At 39.9% G+C, this 25874-nt stretch overlaps 1 protein-coding gene across 1 annotated transcript in view; it reads left to right on the top strand.

The window, feature by feature from the left end:
* The window catches only part of LOC138161063 (transmembrane protein 132C-like), a 611235-nt gene that overhangs the window by 573910 nt on the left and 11451 nt on the right, over positions 1-25874 (top strand). The window contains exons 6-8 of the mRNA XM_069088126.1: positions 13392-13597; positions 17476-17749; positions 19715-19906. Coding sequence (XP_068944227.1) covers positions 13392-13597; positions 17476-17749; positions 19715-19906 — 672 coding nt within the window. The remainder of the gene's footprint in view (positions 1-13391; positions 13598-17475; positions 17750-19714; positions 19907-25874) is intronic.

Genomic DNA, 25874 nt, shown 5'->3' on the forward strand with positions numbered 1-25874 from the left:
ACAGAGTAATATGAGATGGAATGGAATTGTATGAAATAGAATAGAACCAGATTAAATTGTTTTAGATGGGATGGAATGGAACAGAGAGAATAGAATTGGATAGGATAGAATAAAACAGAACAGAATGGGATGGGATGGGATGGAATGGAATGAGATGGGATGGGATGAGATGGAGTAGGGCGGAATGGTGTGGAATTCCACAAGGAAGATGGCACATCTTGGGATCTCTGAGCAGTTTTATAATTTAGGATTTTACTCCCAGAGGAGGCTTTTAAGCTCTTCTGGTATGGAATGTTATTAGATTGTAAGCTCCTTGAAGACAGGGAGTGCTTCATTTTTCTCCTTTTTGTATTTTCACCACCTAGCTCAGTGTCTGGTACATAATAAGAGCTAATATTAATGTATAAGTATTAGGTTAGCAAAGTACATTCTCTGTATTATCTAACTTGAAAGCAAAGCAGCTAGATATTGGCCTCTGATGTGCCTGATGGTCCTACATTTCTCATACAATGATCTTCACTACAACCCTCTAAGGTAGGTGCTATTAATATTCCCATTTTACAGATGTAGAAACTGTGGATGAAAAGAGTCCAAGTGACTTGCCCAGGTTTATCTAAACTAGCATCCACCTTAGGCTTTCTTGACTCCAGCCCCTGTGCTCTATCCCCTACGACTTAACAGTCTCAAGCTTAAAAAGAGCTTGTTGAATTGAATTGAAATCTATAGTCACAGCACAACTCAGTAGCCTTATCTCCAAGCCATCTGTTGTATCATCATTCTCCCAGGTGTTTAAACCTTAAAATTTTGACACTTCTTTTTCCTTTTGTGTCCTTCTCCATAAAATCAATGGTTGGAACTTATTGGGACCAATTCCAACTGTTCTTTACTGTGTCCCAAGAACCAGGAAAGAGTTGCTTGAGAGCACCTCAAAGGAGGTGATAGTTTAGAGTTCACAGTCCAATATTGAGAAATCAAAAGGACCGGGATCAAAAGTCTATGCAGTGTGGTGCAGAGGAATGAAATTTAGGAATCAGATAAAAATCTATTTGGGAAGTATTTAAGAAAATAAATAAAAATGCAATACAATATAGATAATGTTAATTTGTGGTTTTCTAAGTCAATATATGACCTGCAGGGATCCATTTCTATTTGAGTTTGATGCCACTGGTGTTGTGGATAGAGGGCTAGTCTTGTGTCAATCAGCCATCAATATGCATTTATTAAGCACCTACTGTGTGCCAGGTACTGTACTAAAGGCTGGGGAAACAAAGAAAAAGATGACCCTTGCTCCCAAAGAACTCCCAGTCTAATAGGGAAGATGACAAGCAAGGTTCTTGTGAGAATCTCATAGTCATAAATACCTGACTGCCAATCTAGTCCAAAGTACTCAGTAGCTGTGTGATCCTAGGCAAATCACTTAACCTATGTGGGCCCCAGTGCCTCATCCAAAACCAGATGGCCCCAGCTCTACTCACATGCTCTTACAAAATGTAATTACTCACATCCAAACAGCATTTTAGACATCACATTTCATCCTTATCCCCAACCAAGGCTTTGAGAAGACACTGGTCAACTTTCTTCACTTTCCTGTTTGCCTTTCTTCCTCTGGCCCCACCCTTGAACAGGCATCAAATAGCTTATAGATAGACAATGGGCAGAGGGAAGAAATTTAGCAAAGAACTTGAATTGAGAGACAGAGTGGAAAGTGAATAGAATTAGGAGTCAGAAAATTCAGATTATAGATTGGGACCTAAAAGGGACCTAGGAGGCCATTGATCCCACCCCACCCCCTTCCATATTGGGTATAGAATGTGACTTGACTTGCTCAGGGTCACATAGCTAGGATTTGAGCCTAGATCAGTGCTCTATCCACTATCAACACTGCCTTTCTCTTGGATTTTAGTCCTAGCTCTGGTGTTCCATAGCTTTATTTTTGTAGGCAATCGGGGTTAAGTGACTTGCTCAGGGTCACACAGTTAGTAAGTGTATGAGACCATATTTGAATTCAGATACTTTTGAATCCAGGACACAGTGCTCTATCTACTAAGCCACCTACCACCCCGACTTCGTAGCCTTTTGACTTTGATCAAGTCACCTACCCTCTTTTCTGCAAAATAATACACATCTGCCATATCTACTAAATGTCTTGGAAAACTGTTCCCTTAAACATCACTAAAGATATCCCAACCCATGAGCCAACATAGCTTTTTTTCACTTCCTTAACTCCTCTGAGGCATTTGGCACTCTTGACCTCCCACTTCCCATGAATAAGCTCTCTTCCTTTTGCTCAGAAATATCATACTTTCCCCGAATTCCTTCTGTCTCTGACCATTCCTCCTCTGTCTCCTTTAATGGCTGTTATTTTCCCCCAGATCCTTACAGTAGGTATTTCCAAAGGTTCTTTGCCCTGCCCTATTTTCTTAAAAGATTGAATTAAGTAGTATACAATAAGAGCATAATATATGTCAAGCACTGTGTGCTCAACACTGGAGATGCCAATACAAATGTTAAGTTTCCTATATTCCTGATACCCTAGTATGTTATTTTGTGTTATAATGATTTGTATTTGGGTCAATTCTATGCCCACCACACACCCACCCATGAGGGTAGAGACTGTCCTATCTCACCCAGTACCTCGCGCAGTATTCTGAACACAGTAGGCACGTAATAAATGTCAAATTGTGAAGATGACTAAATCACAGGATCAATGTCTCATTGTTTACAATTCAGGAAATTGAGGATCAGAGAAATCTGGTGGGTGGTCCCATTGTCACACAACTAACAAATTTAAGTCAATGTCCAAACTCAGGCCTTCAGAATCAAAGACCATTAGCTTTTCCACTATGTGTGGAGACAAGATGGTATGGGAAGAGCCATGAATTCTCTTGAATGAATCCTTTCCTTCCAAACCAATTATAACGGTAGCATACCAACCTACCTTTTCTCCCCGAAGTGTCCCCATTAACAGGAGCATTAAAACACACAAATGCAAAAACTTCAGGAACCGTAATGATACTAGTCAGTCAATAAGCATTAATAGTTAGCATCCATATAGCTTTATAACATTTTAAAAGCAATTTATTTGTATTTTATTTGATCTTCACAAGAATCCTGAGAGGTCACTGCTGCTGTTCATTCCTTTTAGTCATGTGACTCCATCTGGGGTTTTCTTGGCAAAGATACTGGAGTGGTTTACCATTTCTTCCTCAAGGTCATTTAACAGATGAGGAAACTGAGGCAAACAGGGTTAAGTGACTTGCCCAGTGTAAGTGTTTGAGATGGGATTTGAACTCAGGTCTTTCCAACTCCAGGCCTGGTACTCTATCATAACACCCAGCTACCTCAGTATTTCTTAGTCTTCATTATCTCAACATATGTATGTATATATATATATATATATATATATATATATATTGTGTTCAGTGTCCATTGAATTGAATTTTGCATCAGAGATTGCTTCATCCCATTGTCCAATCAATACACATATTTATCAGCAATACACATATGTGCCAGGAACTGTGTTGAGCTCTTGGGACACAGGGACAAAAATGAAATAGTCCCTACCCTCAAGGAACTACCACTCTATCATGTTAAATAATACATACATATTTAAGTAAATACAAATATAGATAAGGACCAGACCTGCGATTTGATTGATATAAAAAACTCCCAGGGGGGCAGCTAGGTGGAGCAGTGAAGCCAGTGAAGCTAGCTGTAGCACAGGCCCTGGAGTCGGGAGGACCTGAGTTCAAATCCAGCATCAGACACTTAACACAAAAACTAGCTGTGTGACCTTGGGCAAGTAACTTATCCCCAATTGCCTTCCAAAAAAAAAAAACTTCCATTGTGGAACTTCTACCAAATTCAGGTCTGCACCCTCTGTACAATGTCTAATCCAAGAAAGTTGTCTTGAGGGGTTGGGAAAGGGGGAGTGAATTAAAGGGGTTAAGTTACTTGTCCAAGGTCACCGAGCCACTGTGTCCAAGCCACTGTGACCTCAGACCTTCCTAACTTTGAGGTCAGACCTCTGGGAGGTCTGAAGGAAGAGATTTAGTAGCTTTGTAACCCTGAGCAAGTCACTTAACTGCTCTCGGTTTCCTCCTTTGTAAAGTAGTAATAATAGCACTTATCTCATGGGTTTTTGGACAGATCAAATGATTTAACACTAACAAAAGTACTCTGCAAACCTTCAAGTGCTGTATAAATGCAAGCTATTATTATTATTAATGACAGTAATCCTAGAAGCAGGAGAACGTCTCTGATACTTCCATAGTAGAGGAGTGACTTAAGACAACAAGCAATAATCTAAAGTTCAAAATTAAAGTGTGCATGTGTGTTTGGGTTTTTTTAAACTGATCTTGGGATGTAGTCGATGACAGAGAAACCACATTATTTCCTCATTCAAACAGTGTTGTTTGAGAGGCAGTATGGAAAAGAAGGGACCTAGAAAACTGGGGCTGGCAGGGTCCTGCCCTTCATCGGGATTTCAGTATGGCCACTCTATTTCCTTCTTAATGGCATCGAAGTGCAATCGGTGACATGTTCTAGAGAGCATCAGCCAACCTGAGAACGGTGGCCCCGATCCCATGGCAACTGAGCCTGGACTTGCCAGGCGGGGTCCTTGAGATAGACACAAAGTGGGTTCATTGTACCTTCCCTCATTGTCACTGTTCACTCCTTCCCAATTGGAAAAGCAATTACAGGCTCATGATGCTCTCACCTTCTGTTTCTAACATCCCTCTCTAGCTAACTAACTTCCACTCAATTTGTAATATCTAGTTTCTATCTAAATTGTTGAAGTAACAGAAAGAAAAAAAATTCTGGAGCCCAAAACAACCCACTTCTACCTTTCTTCCCATTGAACCAAGTCGACAGTAATTAATGCTACTTCAAGGAATATGATTTAAGTATCATAGTTAAACTTACTTCTACCCTAATGGATGCCTGGTTTTTTGTTTGTTTTTTCTTTTTTTCCCCATTGAAGCTATCATATTGGTAATAAAGATGAAGGAGAAACATATCTAAAGGTCATTTAGATATCACTAAAAACCTAATGGTTCTTACAAAATGACTTGGGGAGTGGGAGGTAATTGGGTGGCCCTAGAAGTGTGTAGCAGGGGAAGGGGAAGGTGTTGGAATGGGACAAAAGAATTGTAGAATTCCTCAGCTAGAAGTAATAAATCCTGTTATCTTTATGACTAAATGATTTTGTGGTGGTAGAAATCTTTATTTAGTTATGTAGAAAAATGGGTTTTTTGGGGGGTTGGGTTTTTTTAGACCTAGAAATATTAGAGATCATGGACCCCAAACTTGCAATCAATTTTATAAATGAGAAAACCAAAAACAAGAGAAATGAAGTACATTGTCCAAGGTCACAAAGCTACTTAGAGGTTTTCCTTCAGTCCAGAGCTGACCAATTTACTTCACTCCTCAGTAAGCTTCAATGGCTTCCTATTGCCAAAATAAAATATGAAATAAATATAAATACAAAATAAATATAAAAATCAAAATACAACACAAATGCCTCTTGCTCAGAATCTTTCACTATCAAATTCCCTTTTTGCTATCAATCCGTTGTCTGTCAATCAATATACAAGTATTTATCAAATTACTATGAATCAAGCACTGGATTATGTACTAGGAACACAGAGGCAAAAATGAGACAACCCCTACTCTCAAAGAGGTTGGGGGCACTGTCCTCTATACAAAGCATTTTTGATGACCCCAACTACTGACACCCTTCCTCTCTAAATTTCCTCATTTTAATTAGTACATTTATAATGGATTAATTTTTCATTTGTTCAGTATATACTTATATTTGCACATGTACCCAAAAGAATGCAAGCTTATTAAAAGCAGATTTTTCCTTCCTTCCTTCCTTCCTTCCTTCCTTCCTTCCTTCCTTCCTTCGTTCCTTCCTTCCTTCCTTCCTTCCTTTCTCTCTTTCTTTCTTTCCTTCTTTCTTTCTTTCCTTTCCTTTCTTCCCTCTTTCTTTTTTCTTTTTATCTCCAACACCTAGTGTAGTCCCCAACACATAGTAAGTTCTTAATAAATGTTTGATTGCCTACTTGATTGGCTGACAGCGCCAGACCTGGCACTAGTGAAGTCATCACACAGGGTAGGGAATCTTCTATTCCCTCTCTGCTGAGGAAGGCAGCATGGTATTGTATAAAGGGCACTGAATTTGAAGGAGTAAGAAGGGAATTTGAAACCCAGCTCTGCTATTTATCCTCCCCATCTGACCTTATATAAAAGTAATTTAACCACCCTGAGTTTCAGTTTCCTCCTTAGGAAACTGAGGGGATTGGATTAGATGTCTAAGCTATCCCTAGTTCTAATTGCTATATATGGAGTTTTTAAAGGAAAAGTTGAGATAACTGCTTTAAGTTATCTATTAGCCACAGAAGAGGTTTTGGACACCATTTGCATATCTGGAGTCTACGCCAGTTATGGAGGAAAGCTTAAACAAATGAATGTTGGTGAGCGATAAAATATCATGTGGGATGGAGGGGATAGAGGGTGAGAGGGTGCAAAAATAGGACAGTTTGGCTGAAATGTAGTCATTTTTATGACACTTTGTGACCCTATTTGGGGTTTTCTTGGCAGAAACACTGGAGTGGTTTGTCATTTCCTTCTCCAGCTCATTTTAGAGACAAGAAAATTGAGGCAAGCAGGCCCAAGTGGCTTGCCCAAGGTTACACAGCCAGGAGGTGTCCGAGGCCATTGTGAAATAAGCCCTAGAAAATCAGTCAGTAAGTCAACAAGCACTTATTAAGATCCTACTATATGCCAGACAGACAGCCACACTGATGATATAAAGAAAGGCAGTCTGCACCTTGATGGAGATTACAATCTTATGGGGGAGACCATGTGTAATCTGCTATATACAAAGAAGATATAGAGAGGATAAATTGAAGGGAACCTCAGAAGGCAGGCACTGAGATGAAGTTGAACTGGGAAAGACCCTACAGAAGGTAAAATTTTATTTTTTTTCTCTTTTTTTTTTAGTTTTTTTTTCAAATGCTTTATTAACTTCTGATTTGCATCATTCATTTCCACCAGATTTTGAGTTACAAATTTTCTCCCCATTTTTCCCCTATCCACTGCCCCAAAACAGCAGTCCCACAGGATATCCCCTCCTCCAATCTGCTCTCTCCCATATTTTCTCCCATACCCCTTTTGACTTTTCCAGTGGATCTCCATTCCCCAGTGCCTGTGTATCTTATTTCCCAATTACATGTAAAATAGTATTAATAATAGAGTGTATATATATATATATATATATATTTAAACATTTGATTTTAAAACTTTGAATTCCAGATTCATTCCCTTCCTCCCTTGTCACCCACGCTTACTGAGAAGATAAGCAGTTCAGTATAGGTTTTACATGTGTGGCTAATGCAAAACAATAACATAGTAGATATATTGTAAAAGACTGACTCTATTTCCCTCCCTCCTATCCTACCTCCCACTTGTTCTATTCTCTACTTTGATCCCATCCCTTTTCAAAAGTGGGTGCTTCCAATCCCCCCCCGCCTGCCTTCCCTTCCATCATCCCCCCTCTCACCCCCTCCCCCCCACTCTCCTGGAGGGTGAGATACCCTACTTAGTGTCTATTTCATTCCCTCCTGAAGCCAAATTCAACGGGAATAAGGTTGACCTTTTGCCTTCCTATTCTTCCCCTCCATTGTAACCATTTTCCCTTGCCTCTTCTATATGAGATAGTTTACCCCCGTTCTGTCTCTCCCCATCTCCTCTCATTATATTCCTCTCTCACCTCTTAATTTCACCTTTTAAGTATCATCCCTTCCTGTTAAATTGGTCCTGTGCCCTCTATCTCTGTATACCTGTAAACATATATACACATATTCACATATGTATTCATATGCCCATATACCCTCATATATAGACATATATATATATATATTTCTATTCTGTTCAACTACTGAGAAAAGTTTCATAAGTTGCAATTATTGTTTTTCCATGTAGGAATGTTAATAGTTCAACTTTGATAAGTTCCTTATGATTTCTTTTCCCTGTTTACCTTCTGCTGCTTCTCTTGCTTCTTGTATCTGAATGTCAAATTTTCTGTTCAACTCTGTTTTTTCAGCAAGAATGCTTAAAAGTCCTCTATTCTACTGAATGACTATATTTTCCCCTGAAACATGATACTCAGTTTTGCTGGATAGGTGACTCTTGGTTTTAATCCCAGCTCCTTTGACCTCTGGAATATCATATTCCAGGCCCTTCGATCCCTCAGTGTAGAAGAACGTGGAATTTTAGCTGTGATTTAAAAGAAGCCAAGGAAGAAAAGGAAAATGGGAGCCAGATAATGGAAAGCCTTAGTGGAGTTTACATATTCTTGTAAAAGGCAATTCCCTGCCTTTGAGTTCAGTCACATGCTTTTGGAAAATTATTTTCCCTGCTGCTTGGATGATGGTTTGGAAATGGGAAGGACTGGGTTTCTCCAGGACAGGTAGTGTTTATACCTTTCTTTGTATACTTAGGGCTTAGCAGGGTGCCTGGCATATCATAATTGCTTTTTAATTAATTAATTGATAGGAAGCAGAGAGATTCATTAGGAGGCAATTACTATAGTGCAGGGGCAAGTGGTGACAAAGGTCTGAATTAGGAAGATGGCTGTGGGAGTGGATAACAAGTGGAAGGTAAGTTATGGGAGCCAGTAACAGATTGACTGTGGAGGGTGATGGACAAAAAAGTGTCAAAAGGGTGACTCCGCAGGTTCTGAACCAGAATGTCTCACTGGGTGTTCTTGTTCATCCTTCCTTCCCAAAGAAGACCAATGACATCAAAGGGTGATGTCTTGTCTTGCACATGAATTGGATTTAAGTGTGGGAGTGCTTCAACAGAACTTCGTGAGTTAAATTAGACTAAGTATTTGAATGGGGCAGCTAGACAGCACAATGGACAGAGCACCAGTCAAGAAGACCTGAGTTCAAATCTAGCCTCAGACACTTGCTAGCTATTCAACCCTGAGCTAGTTGTTTTTGCTTGTTTTCCTCAGTTTCCTCATCTGTTAAATGAACTGGAGAAGGAAATGACAAACTACTCCAGCTTCTTTGCCAAGAAAATCCCAAATGGGGTCAGGAAGACTCGTATTCAATTGAATAACAACAGCAAATATTTGAATAGCTATGCAAAGTTTTATCTAATTAAGTGTCAAATGAAAGACTAGACAGTGAATAGCCTTCCTTGGACCTCATGCTACACAATGGAGTGATTTTTGTAATTACACTTCTGTTAATGGACTTAGAAATAAATACCACACATTTAGCCGTCCTCTCTATAAATTGCCCTAGCCCGACAGGGCAGCCTGCCTCCAGGGAGGCCAAAGGAAGAAAAGTTAATGTAGTTGTTTTTCTTCCCTTCTCATTTGGTAGACAATTGTTACTGTAGCAGGAAAGAAAGTGGGAAAGGGGAATAAAGGAATAAGCATTTCTTTATATAGTGTGGACACTCTGCTAAGTACTTTCCAAGTGTTATTTAATGGAAGACTTTTAGAGAGCCAGCCTCATTCACCCCCTAGGACACCCAGGACAGAGATGTTTATTTCTAAAGGATATTGTAATCTGACTAGGAGGATCTCCTGAATGTTTAAACCAAGAATGTTTAGCTTGGAAAAGAAAAGGATCAGGAAGATATGATGATTGTCCTCAACTATTTAGAAGGTTAGGAAGAAGAATTAGACTGGGAGAGCCAGCAAGGTTTAGCAGATAGGACATATGCTATATGCCCTGGATTGGGACTTGGAAGATCTGGGTTCCGATCCTGCTACAAATAAGTACTTATTAGCTTCTCCATCAAGTCCCTTAGATTCTCTGTGCCTCAATTTCCTCACCTGTAAAACTGTGGTATTAGACTTGATGGCATTTAAAGGTCCCTTCCAGTTCTAAATCTATGATTTTATGACTTGTTCTTTTTGATTCCAAAGGAACAATGGAACAAATCTAGGAGGAAAAAAAAAACCTTTCCTGATAACGAAAACAATCCCAAAGTGGAACAAAGTTCATAGGAGTTTGTAGGAGTACAGATCTAGAGAGCTGGAAAGCACCTAAGAGGCTGTTCTGATATAGTCCTCACATTTTACAGATAAGGAAACTGAGGCTCAAAAAGGCTAAGTGACTTGCCTAAGGTCACACAGGCAATAAGCATCGGAGAAAAGTTTTGAACCCAAACTCCTCTGATTCTAAAGCCAGAGTTCTTTCCACTGGACCAAAGCTAGTGAGCTCCTTCTCACTGGAGGTCTTCAGGCAAAGACCTGATGTCTCTGTGTCAGCATAAGGATTCCTGTTCAAGTACAAATTGGACCAGACCACTGATGAGTTTCCCTTTAACCCTGAAATTCTGTGATTCTACAAAAGCTTTCTTGGTTATAGGACAACCAAAGATGAATATTGGGCATGTGCCTTTGGCCTTAACATCCTGTCTGGCCAGACCATGGTTGTTGGGGACAACTGACCAGTGAGTTACCTTGTTGCCTTTCAATGAGCATTGTTCAATTGGCAGACTCAAGTCAGCCACCAGGATCGCAAATGGTGGTGTCCACCAAATCTCGGGCTGCTGAACAAGAACATTCACTGCACAGAATGGGAAAGCTCTTTCTAGGGATGAAATAAAGGGAGTGGGAATGTCTGTAGGGTTTTCTGTTGGAGTCTGTAGACCTGGCAGCTCATTTAGTAATGCAACAGCACCCATTGCAAGCCACTTGCTATATGATTAATGTGCCCCTAGATCTCCCCAGACGTTTATGACACCTTTAGGAATAGCACTGACAATGACTTTATCCCACGCAGCTCCTTCATACTCTCTGCATTGTTCTTAATTATTTATATATTCTGGAGTGGTTGGATTCCTCTCCCCTAGTGCTCAGAAAGGTAATAAATGAGAAAAGTCAATGATCTGTAAATTACAACATTGATTAAAGAAGTGATTACTGATATAACTCTTACACGGCTATTATGCTAATGCTTGCTTAGATTTCAGGACAGTATTTACATGCTAATGACAAATTTACTTGTGGTGTCTAAAATTAGTTTATGTCTTTAATCAAAATGTAAACATTCAAAAAACTGATCGTGTTTATTGGGAAGGAAATTAATCCATTCTTCCCCCGCCCCTTCTTCCCTGCCCCTGGCTCCCTCCATGTCCCCAAGGCAGCTCAAAAAATTTGCCCATGTCTGCCCACACCAGATGTTCTTTCTCAGTGAAAGAGAGAATGGTTGCCCTGGATTCAAGGTGAAAACCCTGTCCACGGCATATACAGCTCATTCCAGCTCTGTCTGCCCAGTTCACAAAGGCCAGGAAAGAGCTGATTTGGATAGAAATTGTATAAGAGGTCAGGAGCACATTCAGCTCATCAATCAGTGGCTACCTGAGGAGAATACATTGTTAGTCTGAAGTCTGGAAGGGACCTGAGACCTCAGCTAAATCAGATCCCTCATTTTAGGAAGAGGAGAGGGGAACTAGACCTGTTATGTCATTAGCCTAGCAAACTCCCTGGCCCAATGCAGGCCAGCATTCTTTCTACAACTTATCATCATAAGCTTTCCTAGAACACGATGAGAGGCTAACACTGTGAGAGGGTCACATAGACAGTGAGTTTCAAAAGTGGGACTTCAACCCAGGTCTTCTGGACCGTGAGGAGTGTGCTTTATACAAGAGACCATAAAGATAAAACTGGGGTCCACCATGTTGAATGACTTACTCAACAACACAGAGCTAGTGAGCATCAGGGCCAGAATTCAAACCCAGATCCCTTAACTTGAAAGTCAGTGTCCTTTTTCTTGTATTACTTTGCTTACCCCGAAAAGTAGTCATAGTTTTTTTTTTTAATTGATTTATCAGTACTCAAATAGTTGCAAAACATTAGGTTGTTACATTTGAAGCAAATTGTAGGAAATATGGGAAAGGGGACTATGATTTCATTGGTATAAGGACTACTGGATGAAGAAATTTGTTCCACCTGTGCAGGTCAGCACTTTCTAATAACTTGTAGTCTTAGAGAATTGTCTAGGGCACTGAGATCTTAAGTCACATAGCTGATGCTTAGGAGAGGCAGTGCTTGAACCCCAGATCCTCCTGATTCCAAGGACATTTTCTATCTATCCACTCTACTATGTGACCTCTTTAATTAACTAATGTTTAATATTATATAATATGACATATAGTACATAATCATATAGTACAATGTTGTATATTTTATAACATAAACAATATTAAATAACTATCATGCAATTATATTATATTAATTATCATATACTAATTACCCTAGTATAACTATGTAAGTTATTCATTATAATTGTCCATAAAACATAATTTTGTATTGCTATCATTCTTCATATATTCATATAAATTATTAATTATTAATCATTTATAAGTAGGATTTATTGATTTATTTGCTCATATAATTTATGGTGTTCTATTAATATATTTTATATTATTAATGTAGCTGATTACTGTATTATGATAATGTTTTAATATATTATTACTATATATTGTAGATGTTTATAACAAATAATTTACTTTTTTTTTTTTGCTTTTTGGAGGGCAATTGGGGTTAAGTGACTTGCCCAAAGTCACATAGCTAGTAAGTGTTAAGTGTCTGAGGTCGGATTTGAACTCATTTTAATGCTCTATTCTGCGCCACCTAGCCGCCCCTATAAGAGATGATTCTTGAGCCTTCAGAGAAGCTAGGCATTTCTTTTTGCCTTTTTTTTGGAGGGCAGTTGGGGTTAAGTGACTTGCCCAAGGTCACACAGCTAGTTTTTGTGTTAAGTGTCTGAGGCCGGATTTGAACTCTGGTCTTCCTGACTCCAGGGCTGGTGCTCTATTCACTGCACCATCTAGCCACCCACAATAATTTACATTTTTAAGAAAAGAAAATATACTCTTGGGAAGCAATTCAGGACCTGGGAAGGAGAGAACCTGATGGAATATTTCAGTGTCAAGGGAGAAAGGAACAAGAAATTATTAAGTGATGACTGTGTCAGGCACATATTAAGTACTTTATAAATATTATCTCTTAAAGATTCATAGTGGCTGAAAAAAAAGTGATACTGTCACTGGAGTATACTATAGTCCACTTGGGCAAAAAGCAGAGTTAGATGAAAAGGAAGCAAGATTCAAGCCATGATCTGCAGTGGCGGAGGGTTCCAATTATCGGGACATCTGCTGGAGATCTCTCTGCCAAGCTTAGCTGTTGCCATTGCCTGACAGCTTGAGAGAGATTTTTGGTTCATATCTTGGATTGGGGTAACTTCCAAAGTTTCTTTCTTGAGAAGCACCTAGCTTGTTCTACCAAGGGAATATGAGAGATAATAGCCTGGTCCCCCTCAATCGTTTCCCTTTTTCCCCTTCCTCTCTTTCCTTAGGTGTCAGACCGATGTGACTATGTTTTTGTCAATGGCAAAGAAATCAAAGGGAAGGTGGATGCCCTGGTGAATTTCACCTACCAGTATCTGAGCGCCCCCCTGCACATCACCGTCTGGGTGCCCCGCCTGCCTCTGCAGATCGACATATCGGACACAGAGCTGAGCCAAGTCAAGGCCTGGAGAGTACCCATCGTTTCTAATAAGAGGTCAGACCATACAGATTTATACATGTTCCTGTCTCCCCTCTGACAGTGTACAATATAGAACACACTCTCACAATGCCTGCCACATAGTAGGTGCTTAATCAATATTTGGCAATAGAATAATGTGACTGGTAGATAGCCTAATGAACAGAGCCCTGGGTGCGGAGTCAGAAAGACTTCAGTCCAACTCCAGTCTCAAACACTTATTAGCAGTGTGACCCTGGGCAAGTCACTTAATCCCTGTTTGTCTCAATTTCCTCAACTGTAAAATGTGATAATAATACCATCTACCTCCCAGAATCATTATAGAAGCCAATAAGTTAATATTTGTAACGTACTTGGCACATAGTAGGCCCCTTATAAATGCCAGCTATCAGACCTTCATTCCTACCCCTTCCTTTAAAATGAAAGGGGAGAGCATCACAGGTCTAGCACTGTACGTATTCAGGGTGAATGATTCTCCAGGATGGTTCCAGTTTCAAATGAAGAAGGTATGCAAAGGGCTTACTAAAATTTAATAAAATAATAAACGTTTTGGTACAGACTTAGGATTTCATTAGAGGATGGAAACTTCCCAGTGTTTAGCACACTGTATGGGCTTAATAAACATTTGATGACAAACCGACTAATGTAGATGAGTCACTTAATGATAGCATTCAGATGGCACTTCGAGGTTTACAAAGAGCTTTCAGATATAACCTCATTTGATCCTCATGATAACCCTGAAAGGTAAGTACTAATATGATCCCCATTTTACAGATGAGGAAACTAAGGCAGACAAAGGTGAAATGACTTGCCTAGGGACACACAGCTGGATCTGAAATCCTATCTTCCTGACTCCAGGCAGAGGGCTGAATACACTGCATCACACTGCTACCTCCCAACTTCTTAGTAACTTCGGGTCTTAAGGAGTTGCCAGAGTCTACCTGACTCCAAATTTAACCATCATCTCTCCATGACATCACAATGCCTTTCTGCTAAAGAAATACCTTTCTCTACCCAAATAACTGCATTCAGGGGTTCAGGAAACACAGGCACAGACGTCTACGTGGACAGCTAGGTGGTGGAGTGGGTAAAGTGCTGGGACTGAAATCTGGAAGACCTGAGTTCAAATCCAGGTTCAGACATTTGCTAGCTGTGTGACTCTGGATTAGTCATTTTTAGTCTCAGTTTCCTTACTTGTAAAATAGGGATAATAGCACCTCTACCCCAGGGAAGTTGTGAGATCAAATGAGATAATAATTTAAAGCATTTAGCAGCGTCAGGGACATAGTGCTATATGTTGTTCAATTGTTTCAGCCCTGTCTAACTCATCCTGACCCCATTTTGGGTTTTTTTTTTTTTGGTAGAGATACTGAGATGGTTTGCCATTTTCTTCATTTTACAGATGAGGAAACTAAGGTAAACAGGGTTAAGTGACTTGCCCACCATCACACAGCTAGTAAGTGTCTGTGGCAGAATTTGAACTCAGGTCTTGCTGATCCCAGGCCCAGCACTCTATCTTCTGCGCCACCTAGCTGCCAAGTGTTCTATGACTGGTACCCATTATCTATTGTTACTAGAGCTCACATTGACCTAGTAAATTGCTTCATATACATTATTTGAATTGGTCCTCCTATCAACCTGGTCGAGTAGACCCAATTTTATTATTTACTATTACTATTATTATTTATTATCCCCATTTTACTGATATGAGGCTCAGGTAGGATCAGAATTCAGGCCTTCTAGATTCCAACTCTATCTCCTATATTGTCTAGTACTGATCTCACTTGATATATAAAGCATGTGTTATCTCATTTGAGCCTCATAAAATCCCTGTGAGTTAGATACCTTTATTATCCCCATTTTACAGAGGAGGAGACTGAGAGGGAGAGAGAGAAAGGAAACTGATTTGCCCATGGTCACACAGCTAGCATGTTTCTGAGGCAGGATTTGAACCCAGATCCTTTTGATCCTGGACCCAACACTTTATTCACTATACCACATGCTTCTACAAGTACTCAGAAAAGTAATTCCCCCAAATTATTCTAATGCATTTTCTTCCTTGTGTTTTTAAAGTTTACTTTATTTTCCCCAAATGGAAAAATTATGTTTTCTGTGAGTGTCTTGCTTCACGAAATAGATGATCTCCTGAAAAGCTTCATATAAATAAATGTGTTTTTTTTTAATTTGTAGAATGGATCATATTTTTAATGCAGGAAAGGAGCACCCTGTTTAAAGGACCCCCCACCACCAATCATTTTTAAAGAAAATATGACATCTTCTATGTATATAGTCCAGATTTTCATATATCAAGTTTGATTAAAAGTAGATAACACCCCTATATGAGTCACCACACCTCCACAGTGTTTGCAAAATGAATGACTGATGGGTGCCTGCTTGTCCCTCCATTTCTAAGTATCTGAAAGCAAATTCCCTACTCTAATTCATTTATCCTAAACTGCCAGGACTGTGCCCCTGATGATACAAGAGCCATCCAGCCTTAAAGTGTCATGGAATTCTAACTCTATGCCATTCATTTCAAGGAACAAATGAGGAGGTCTACTAATATGGCAAATGAATGGATGAAAAAACAAACACATGAATGAATGAATGAGCATTCATTAAGCATTTACAATGTGCCAAGCACTATAAGGGAGTAGAAATGTATCATATGAATAAGACTTGAAGAAATTGTGAACAAAAAGACCGAGAGGAGACATGATCACTGTCTTCCTATATTTGAAAGACTGCCGATGAAGAAAAATATAAGAATTGTTCTTTGCTGCTTCTGAAGACAGCAAGAAGAGCAATGCATAGAAGTTTTCTCATTAAAAGAAAATTCTCTTAAAAAGTGGAGCTGTCCAATAAAGGTAGAATGCCCCATGGGGCACTAGAAATATTCAGCCAAAGATGGTGGCACCCAGGTTTTCTAACATGCCTTGCTGTTTATGGAGCAATTTCCTTTCAATGGCTTGGTTTAGTAGGCATGCAGATATCATCACCCTCATTTTACAAATGAGGAAACTGAGTCTCAGAGAGGTCCAATCACTTGCCTAGGGCCAGCAAGTAAATATCAAAGCTAAGGCTCAAACATATCTTAATATTACAAGTCCAGTCCACTCTCGATGACACCATGCTACATGTCAGAAATGTTATACAGGTCTCTTCCCATCTACACTCATAATACCAATCTACTTGCACTTCCTTGCAAATGATTCTCCATCTCTCATTCTACCCCACCTTTGCACTGGGTATCACTCATGTCTGTAATGTTTTCCCTTCTCACCTGTCTCCCATAATTCCTTTCTTACTTAGAGACCAGTTTAAACACTACCTTCTACAGGAGGCATTTTCCACTCCCCCCAGCTAATGCCTTCCCCCTGCCTTCCATCTACTCTGTATATGCCTGGTATAAGGGACAGCTTATATAAGGTTCCATAATTGGCAGAGTTGCTGTACCTGGCATCAAAAAGACCTGAGTTCAATCCTACTTCAGACAGACTCTGGGCAAATCACTTCACTTTTTCTGCCTCAGTTTCCTAATCTATAAGATTTGGATAATAATAGAACTTACCTCACAGGGCTTTTGGGGGTGTGGTGTTATGAGATAATATTTATAAAGCCACTTTGCAAATCTTAAAGTGCTGTATAAATTCTAGCTTTTATTGTATTCCTATTTTTTTTACCCCCTCTTTTCCCCCATTAGAATGTTAAGATCCTTGAGGGCAGAGGTTTTTGCCTTTCTTGGTGCTCAGCAAAGCACCTGGCACATAGCAAGGGCTCACTAAATGTTTGTTGATTGGGTTGATGTGGGCTCTAGATAAGAAGCTTAACCAGATGATGTTAGAGTTCTTTTCCACCACAAAGTTCTCTGTTTCTATTCCTACCTTTCATTTCAGGCCCACAAGAGACAGCGATGATGAAGATGATGAGGAGAGAAAAGGAAGAGGTTGTGCCCTCCAGTACCAACATGCAATGGTCCGGGTCCTCACCCAGTTTGTATCTGAAGACTCAAATCCCTGGGGCCAGCTGAGATATTTACTGAGCCCTGACTGGCAGTTTGACATCACTGACCTGGTGACAGACTTCATGAAATTAGAGGAACCACACATAGCCAAGCTTCAGGAAGGGCGGGTTTTGATTGGACGCGAAGTTGGCATGACAACAATACAGGTAAGAAGCGTCAATTTCCTCATCTGTACAATGTAGGTAGCAGCATCAGCTACCATAAAGGATTGTTTCAATACCAAAAAAAGACCATACTTTATGTCTTCTTGCCCTTTGAAATTATAGCCTGTTAGATATAGAATAAACTGTAAAAAGTCATCTAGCCAGAGAATCCAGTAACTCAGAAAAGACTTCAGGGGTCCTCTAGTCCAATCTGTACATGAGCAGGATTCCTTTTTACAACATGCCCAACAATTGATCATCCCTCCTCTGCTAGAGATCTCTGGTAAGAGGCAGTCCACTCCCTCTAGAGACAGTCCATTCTAACTCTTGGAAAGCTCTAATTGATAGGAGCCTATTTCTCTCATTTAAATATTTTTTTAGTTAGCAAATATTTATTTTCTCTCCCTCCCATCTCCTCAAGAAATAAAAGAAAAAGAAAATCTTCATAACATTTACACATAGTCAAGAAGAACAAATTCCCAAATTAACCATGTCCAAAAATACATATCTCATTATGCAGTCATTCAGGAGATAGGTAGTATGCTTCATTATTGGCCTATTGGAATCATGGTTGGTCAGACTTTTGGTCAAAGTTCCTAAGACCTTCAAAGTTATTTGTCTTTTCAACATTATTATTGTACAAATTGTTCTCTCTGTTCTTCTCAGTTTACTATGCATCAGTACAAACAAGTCTTCCCAAGTTTCTCTGAAAACATTCCTCTTATAATTTCTTATAGATAAATAATATTCCATTATATTCTTATACCATAATTTGTACAATCATTCTCCAAATAATAGGCATTTTCTTAGTTTCTAGCTCCTTGTCACTACAAAAAGAACTGCTATAAATATTTTTGTACATATGAGTTCTTCTCTTTCTTTGAGCTCTTTGGGATATAGCCCTAGTAATGGTATTGCTGGGTCAAAGAGTATGCACGGTTTAGTAGCTTCTTGGGTATAGTTCTCACCTGCTTTCTGGAATGGCTGGAAAAATCCACAACTTTACTAATAGTGCATTAATGTGCCTGTTTTCCTGCATCCCCTCCAACATTTGTCGTTTTCCCTTTTCTACCAACTTGGCCAATCCGATAAGTGAGGTAGAAGCCCAGCATTACCTTAAATTACATTCCTTTAATTATTAGTCATTTGAATAATTTTTTCATATGACTATTGGTTCCCTAAACTGCTTTCTTAGAAAACGGTTCCTCTCTTCCACCATTTATAAGTTGAAGAATGGCTCTTATTCTTATAAATTTGGGTTCATAAATCCAAATTTGAAAACCCAACTTAAGGGAACAGTTTAGATTGCTGTAGAACTGGAAGGGACTTTAAAGATCATTGAATCCAACCCTTTCATTTTGTAGAGAATAAAACTGTAGCCCTTAGAGGGAAAGTTAATTGCCCAAGGTCATAGTCCTACTAAGTTCCAGGGGTTAGGACTGGAGCTCAAGTCTTCCTGTTCCAGTGAACCGGGCTTTATCCTGCTATGCCAGCAGATAAATTCCCTTAGGGTAAGAGGTGGTTGCTTATATGACAAAATGACTCTGACCCACAGAAGAATCTTAATTGACCTTCTCTGGGCCTTAGTTACTTGGCATTTTCTGACCTCATGTTTCCTCTGAATAGCTCATTTCCCCCAGTACCTATAAAATGTGATTTGAGAATGTTTTTGTAAAAGGCTCTTATGAAAAACTTTCCAGAACTACCTCCTTTTTCATAAAATGAGTTAAAATTGTAGCTTACTAGCCAAATGATTAGAAGGGGAGCACAGGGTGGAGGAAGGGTAGGTACTAGCAGCAGAATGAGACTGTAGTTCATGGTATGTGCTTTCATCCCAGTGAGGGTATCACTTTTCCTTGGGTATAAAGGTTGAGCTGGACTAGGAAGGACCTTAATGAGCCAAAAAACATTTCTAGCAGTCAGTCAGTCCATCCTGACACCTATGCCTTTGTTTTGTGTCTCCCAAAGGTTCTGTCACCCCTCTCCGATTCCATCTTGGCTGAGAAGACCGTGACAGTCTTGGATGACAAGGTGGCGGTGACGGACCTTGGCGTCCAGCTGGTGGCAGGGCTGTCAGTCTTCCTCCAGCCCAGCTCTGAAATTAACAAGGCTATCACCGCCACAGCCATGGCTGAGGAGCTGCTACATACTCCCAAACAGGTAGGGCGGGAGTAAAGGGGTCACTGCAGATGGCAGCTGAGAGACTCATGCGTGACAACTTCCTAGTGTGGTGCTGCATTCCCCAAGGCTTGTTCTGTTCCATGTGTTCTGGGCTTTGCATAAATGGAGGAGGCAATTTGATGGAAGATATGACCTCACTAAAACAGAGGAAAACATGCCTATGACCTCCTTATTTCTCAATACTGTGCGTAACCTCCTTATTCTATGATTCTGTGTTGCAAATCTCCCCCCATGCTGGCCCATTCTCTACTCAGTTGTCAAACAGAGCTTCCTAAAGCACAGGTTTGACCATGTCATTCCCATACTCAATAAACATTAGTGGCTCCCTATGACCACCAGGATCAAATATGAAATCCTCTGTTTGGCTTTGAAAGTCCTTCATAACCCAGCCCGTTCCTACCTTTCTAGCCTTCTTATACCTTACTTCCAGACACATTCTTCCATCCAGTGTCACTGGTTCATTGAACATAGCACTCTATCCTCTGATCTAATGTCTTTCCACTGGTTCTCCCCGTTGAGTGGAATGCTCTCCCTCCTCACCTCCACCTCACAAGGGACTGGCTTCCTTCAGGTCTCAGTGGAAATCCTACTTTCTACAGGAAGTCCCTCAGCTGCTAGTGCTTTGTTCCATTTACACTATATATGGGGTGCCCTAAATACCTTCGTGCAATTTTATACCACAAAAATATAGAATAACAATAAGGTTTTGGGACATTTACACTTTGGGGATACAAACACACATGCACACACATGTGCATGATATATGAAAAGTTCGAAGAGACAATTTCTGGGTAATTTAATCATTTTATTAATAAGGTCAGCATGTTTATTAATAAAAGGATGGTCATTTGGCCATCTCTCTCTTAGACCAAAGACCTCTCATGGTGATGGGCTTACAATTTATATGCCCTTGGAAGAGGAGATGTTCCTGAGAACAGCAATAAGCTCTGGTTAGTTAACAATTAATGAAAGAATGAATATTACATTGAGAGGGTGGGCATTATATTATACTATATTATGTTATGTTATATCATATCATATCATATTGTATTTATTATATCATATAATATCATATCATGTTATGTTATAGTAGTATGTAATAAGGGTCTTTGGGGGTTGTGACTTGGATCACCCACTTCTTGGTCAAAGAGACTTAGCAATTTTCTTATCACCTGTCTGACAAAAAGGAGGATCCACATTTTCCCAGACCTGCCTGAGTAAACACGAACAGGAATCCAAATATTTGCCTAAACTTAGAATTTCTATTATTGTCTTTGATTAGATCTCAGCCATCCTAACTGAGTATTTCTTTCAGAAATATTTCCTACGTTGATAGAATTCTGGAAGAGTTAGTAGAAAAGTGGAGAAAACCTTGGTCCTAATACAATAATTAGTTATTAATACCAGAGAGAAATAATCATTTCTCACATATGCTATTATGTGACATAATATAACATTATATACAATACAACTTATAAATGTTATTTATGGGCAGCTAGGTGGCACAGTGCTGGGCCTTAAGTCAGGAAGACTTATCTTCATGAATTCAAATATGACCTCAGACATTGACTAACTGTGTGACCCTGGGCAAATCACTTAACCCTGGCTGCTTCAGTTTCCTCATCTGTCAAATGAGCTGGAGAAGGAAATGGTGAACCACTCCAGTGTATTTGCTAAGAAAACTCCAAATGGGGTCATGAAGAGTTGCACATGACTGAAACAATTCAACAATCAACAACACACACAAAACCTATGCTATTACATATATACAATTTATATAATATGTAGTATACATAAAATATCATTTGTGTTATTATGTATACATGTGTATGCACACCAACTTTTATATAATAGCCTGTAGATGTGTGTACATACATATGTATACATATAATAGCACATATACAAACATCCTCACACCTACATACATGCATGCGTGTACTGATATACGTGCAAAAATGAATGTTATATTATATTATATGTGTACACATATAGTGTGCAAACGAAGTTGTTTGCATGTCATCGATGCATTGTTTACGTGTTGTCTGTATGTTGTTTACATGTTATCCCTCATTACAATAGAAACGTCTGAATGTTTTCATCCTTTTTTGCATCCCCAGCATTGAGAACAGTGCTTAGCATGTAATAAGTACTTAATAAATTCTTGTTTACTGACTTACTCTGCTGAGTTGACTAAATTGCAGACTTTCACAAGTGCTATTTAGAATTTTTTGTAACTTCTAAATTCCAGTGCTCTGAAACAAAGCCTCAATCACTTTGCCCCAGTTATAGCACTATTTACAAACACTTGTACTAGCCTGGAGTTAGCCATCATGACTCACACACTTTTAGGAAGGGGTGCTCATAGCATCACAATATGCAACCCATACCATGAGATCCTTGCTCTTGCTCACTGGGAAAAAAATGGTACCTGTAGACGATCACGGGCAGTGAGTCTTTGAGCACAGGCAGCCTGGGAATGAGAAATAGCGACCTGTAAAGTAGCAAAAGTGGCAATTCCAGTCCCTACTCCCAGTGAGATCCAAGCCCTACTGAACCAACTCGGAGGCTGAGAAATAAAGCTGCTGCTCACTCACTGTTACCACCAGATTTATTTTGCCTCATTCTGCAAAACAGAAAAGAACTCACGTTGGTTTTATAGCTTGTTTTCATGATTATCTCTACCTAATTTTCTGGAGCGCAAACCCATTCAGATGGGTTTTATAACGGAGTGGTTAGTGGCAAGACAACATCCAAGCTGGAAGGGGGACAGGCCGCCCATCTGTTTAATTTATTTCCTGCCGGAATCATCCCTGTCTCGTGTAATTAACCCATTTCTGCCTTCCTCCTTCGGTACTTCCTGTAGGGAATCTTTCATCTTGACAGATGCAGAGCCAGCATTAAGTCTGACAGAGCCAAACCCACAAATCCTGTCTAGTTATGGAGCCCAGTTCAGGGACTCTCACATAGTGTTTCTGTGCACTGCCATCAGAAAGGTCTTTGTAGAGTTGACTGGCAGCAGTCCTTACTCTATCCAGCTCTATCCAGTCAATGCGGAGGCCTTGGACCAGAGAAATGACCTAAATGAGCGATAGCTCCATTTTTTCTTATTTCTGGAGGTATGGGACATGGAAAGAGCCCTGGATTTAGACAGAGAAGATGTAGTTTCAAAGCCCACCTCTACCTCTTAAGCTACCTAATGGTCCAGGGTAAGCTACTTCCACTTCACACTTCATTTTCTTGACTATAAAATAAGGAAGCTGGATTAAATAACTTCTAAGATTTCTTTTTGCTCCAATTCCATGATCCTGTAACTTCACTCTGCCATTGCTATGATTTTTCTTTACTGGACAGTACAAATAAATGAATGAGTGAATGAGTTAATGAATGAATAAGCATTAATTAAACACATGTGAAAATCACGCAACCACAAAATTTGAGAGTTGGAAGGGACTTCAGTAGCCATTCAATTCAACTTATTCAAAGGGAACCCCCACTTTATAGCATATTTATAGACAACAAAATGGCATCAGAGAGAAAGAAGTATTGCCAATGTATCACAGCCTGGAGTGATGGGAAAAGCCCTGGACTTGCTCCATGTTTATTAATTCTACCTCTGTCAGTTATTAGCTCAATGACCTTGGGGAAACCGCTTGGCCAGTTTCCTCATCTGTAAAATGGAAATATTGCTATTTGGGCTACATATCTATACTACAGAGTCATCATGAAGGATGTGCTCTAAACCTTGATGTGCTCAAGAGATATGAGTAATTCGTTGGCAGATGTCGCTTGGAATCTTGAGAAGAAAAGATGGATATTTCATTCAGGAATCAAATCCTTTGCCCATGGGAAAAGTGTAGCCATATGAGGCACAAATTGCCAGGATGTACCAGGTCTGAATTGTTTATTTTCCCTCTTTTTGGAAAAGACAAGTGAATGGAATGCTGCATTTGGAGTCAGGAAGAATGAGTTCGAATCCAGCCTCAGCTATTCACTAGCTCTGTGACCTTAGTGAAGTCCAGAGGTAGAGGAACGTTCAGTCTCTAGGTCCTCAAGTTACTGATCAAAAGGCTGTACTTGAGGACCTAAAGGGCCAGGTGTGGCCTCAAGGCCACAGGTTCCCCACCCCTGGGCATGTCATTTAACCTCTCTTTGTCTCAGTTTCCCCATTTGTAAAGTGGGACTAATAAGAGCACCCACCTCCCAGAGTCATTATCAGGAACAAATGAGAGAGTATTTGTAAAGTGCTTAGTACAATGCCTGGCATGTGACATGTGTTTGAGGAATGTCTGTTTCCTTCCTTTGGGAGCAGCTTCACTTAATAAAAGCTTGTGTGAAGAGGTCAGTGCTTCTCGAGTTCACCTCTTACTCAGCCCAACTCTCTCTGGAATCTGCTTCTGAATTTCCAAAAGGGAAAGAAAGAAAACAGGATTCTAATAATCCCAATGGATCTGTGTTTTCATGGAGATAGACACTCCATCCAACGATGATGATGACGTACTACACATGTGTGCCCACAGTGGGCTACTCCCATCCACGTTCTCCCATCTGTGAACCCAGGTTACTCTGGCTGCAAGCCCAACACACTGACACTCTGCCTCACTACGTACTGAACCTTAACCAGTATCTTGGTTTAATCCTGGCACAGGACATTAGGTATTGATATAAATTTAAGGACTCTGGTAGAGCAGAAGTCAGAGTAAACTAACTGAGTTGGCATCCAATGTGGACCTCCCCATTTGAGGCTGTTGTGCTGTGTTTGAACAAGTAATGTACAATAAAAGTCCCAATTCAGGGAAGAAAAAGGAAGGAGACATGCTAGCAGCCCCAAATGGATTGTTCTTTTTAAGATTTGGTATATCTAGTAAAGATCAATCGAATGCCACTTAGTGGCTAGGGAATGAGAGGGCATACCAGTCATTCACACAGCTGCTTAAGGCTTCTTTCTAAGGCAGACAGAGATATTTGTGATTTCTTCTGCTCTGAAGTCTTCAGTGGCTCCCTATAACCTCTAGGATAAAATGAAAGTTCCTTAGCCTGGAATTTAAGACCCACTCCAGCTTTATTTCATGTTATTTACTCCCATTCATGCCCTCTGTTTTCCATCCAAACTGAACTGCTGATTGTTCCACACATTTGGCAGCATGATATAAGGAGAATGTGATCTGGTGGACAAAAAACTGACCTTGGAATCAGGAAGGCTGGGATTGAAATCCTGCCTCAGGTATTCACAAACTCTCTAACCTCTGGCCATGTCATCTAATCTATCTGGGCCTTAATTTTCTCATCCATATAATGGACATGTTAGAATCAGTAGCCTTGAAAGTCCCTTACTACTTTAAATCGATAATCTTGTGATTTTCTAGACAAACAATTTCCTACAATGTCACTTTTGGTGGCAAAGGCAGCTAGCACAAAATGGTACCAATGGAAAGTAACACTAATCATGTCCTCAAATCTCCTGGGGGTAGAGAGTAATTCTGACTCTATCCTCATAGGGAGAGAGACTCCAGGATTTCAGCTACAGTGAGTGGTAAGACAGAGACTTCCAGACACCTTGAATGTCATTAGGGGGGGGGGGGGTAGACCATGAAAGAACTAACCTGGTGTGGAGACTCATGGTAACAGATACAGGTAGCATACCATCTGGTAGCTTTCTAATTTAACTGGTTATTCTTGCCAACTAGTTTCTGTGCTTCTGAAAGAGTGAAAATTCTACCAACATTTAAATGGAGAAAAATTTTAAATTGCGGTCTTTCACAGGTGCTATTTAGAATTTTTTGTAACTTCTAAATCTCAGTGCCCTGGAACAAAGCCTCAGTCACTTTACCCTAGTTACAGCTCCATTTACAAACACTTGTACTAGCCTGGAGTACAGTAAGTCCATTTCTCTGCCTCTCAGCATCCCTTTGAGGCCAGCGTAGGCATCACCTTCTCGATGAACCCTGCA

This window comes from Petaurus breviceps, unplaced genomic scaffold (genome assembly GCF_028583685.1).
Source record: "Petaurus breviceps papuanus isolate PSGF00001 unplaced genomic scaffold, PetGlider_PUasm1.0 100, whole genome shotgun sequence".
NCBI lineage: Eukaryota > Metazoa > Chordata > Mammalia > Diprotodontia > Petauridae > Petaurus > Petaurus breviceps.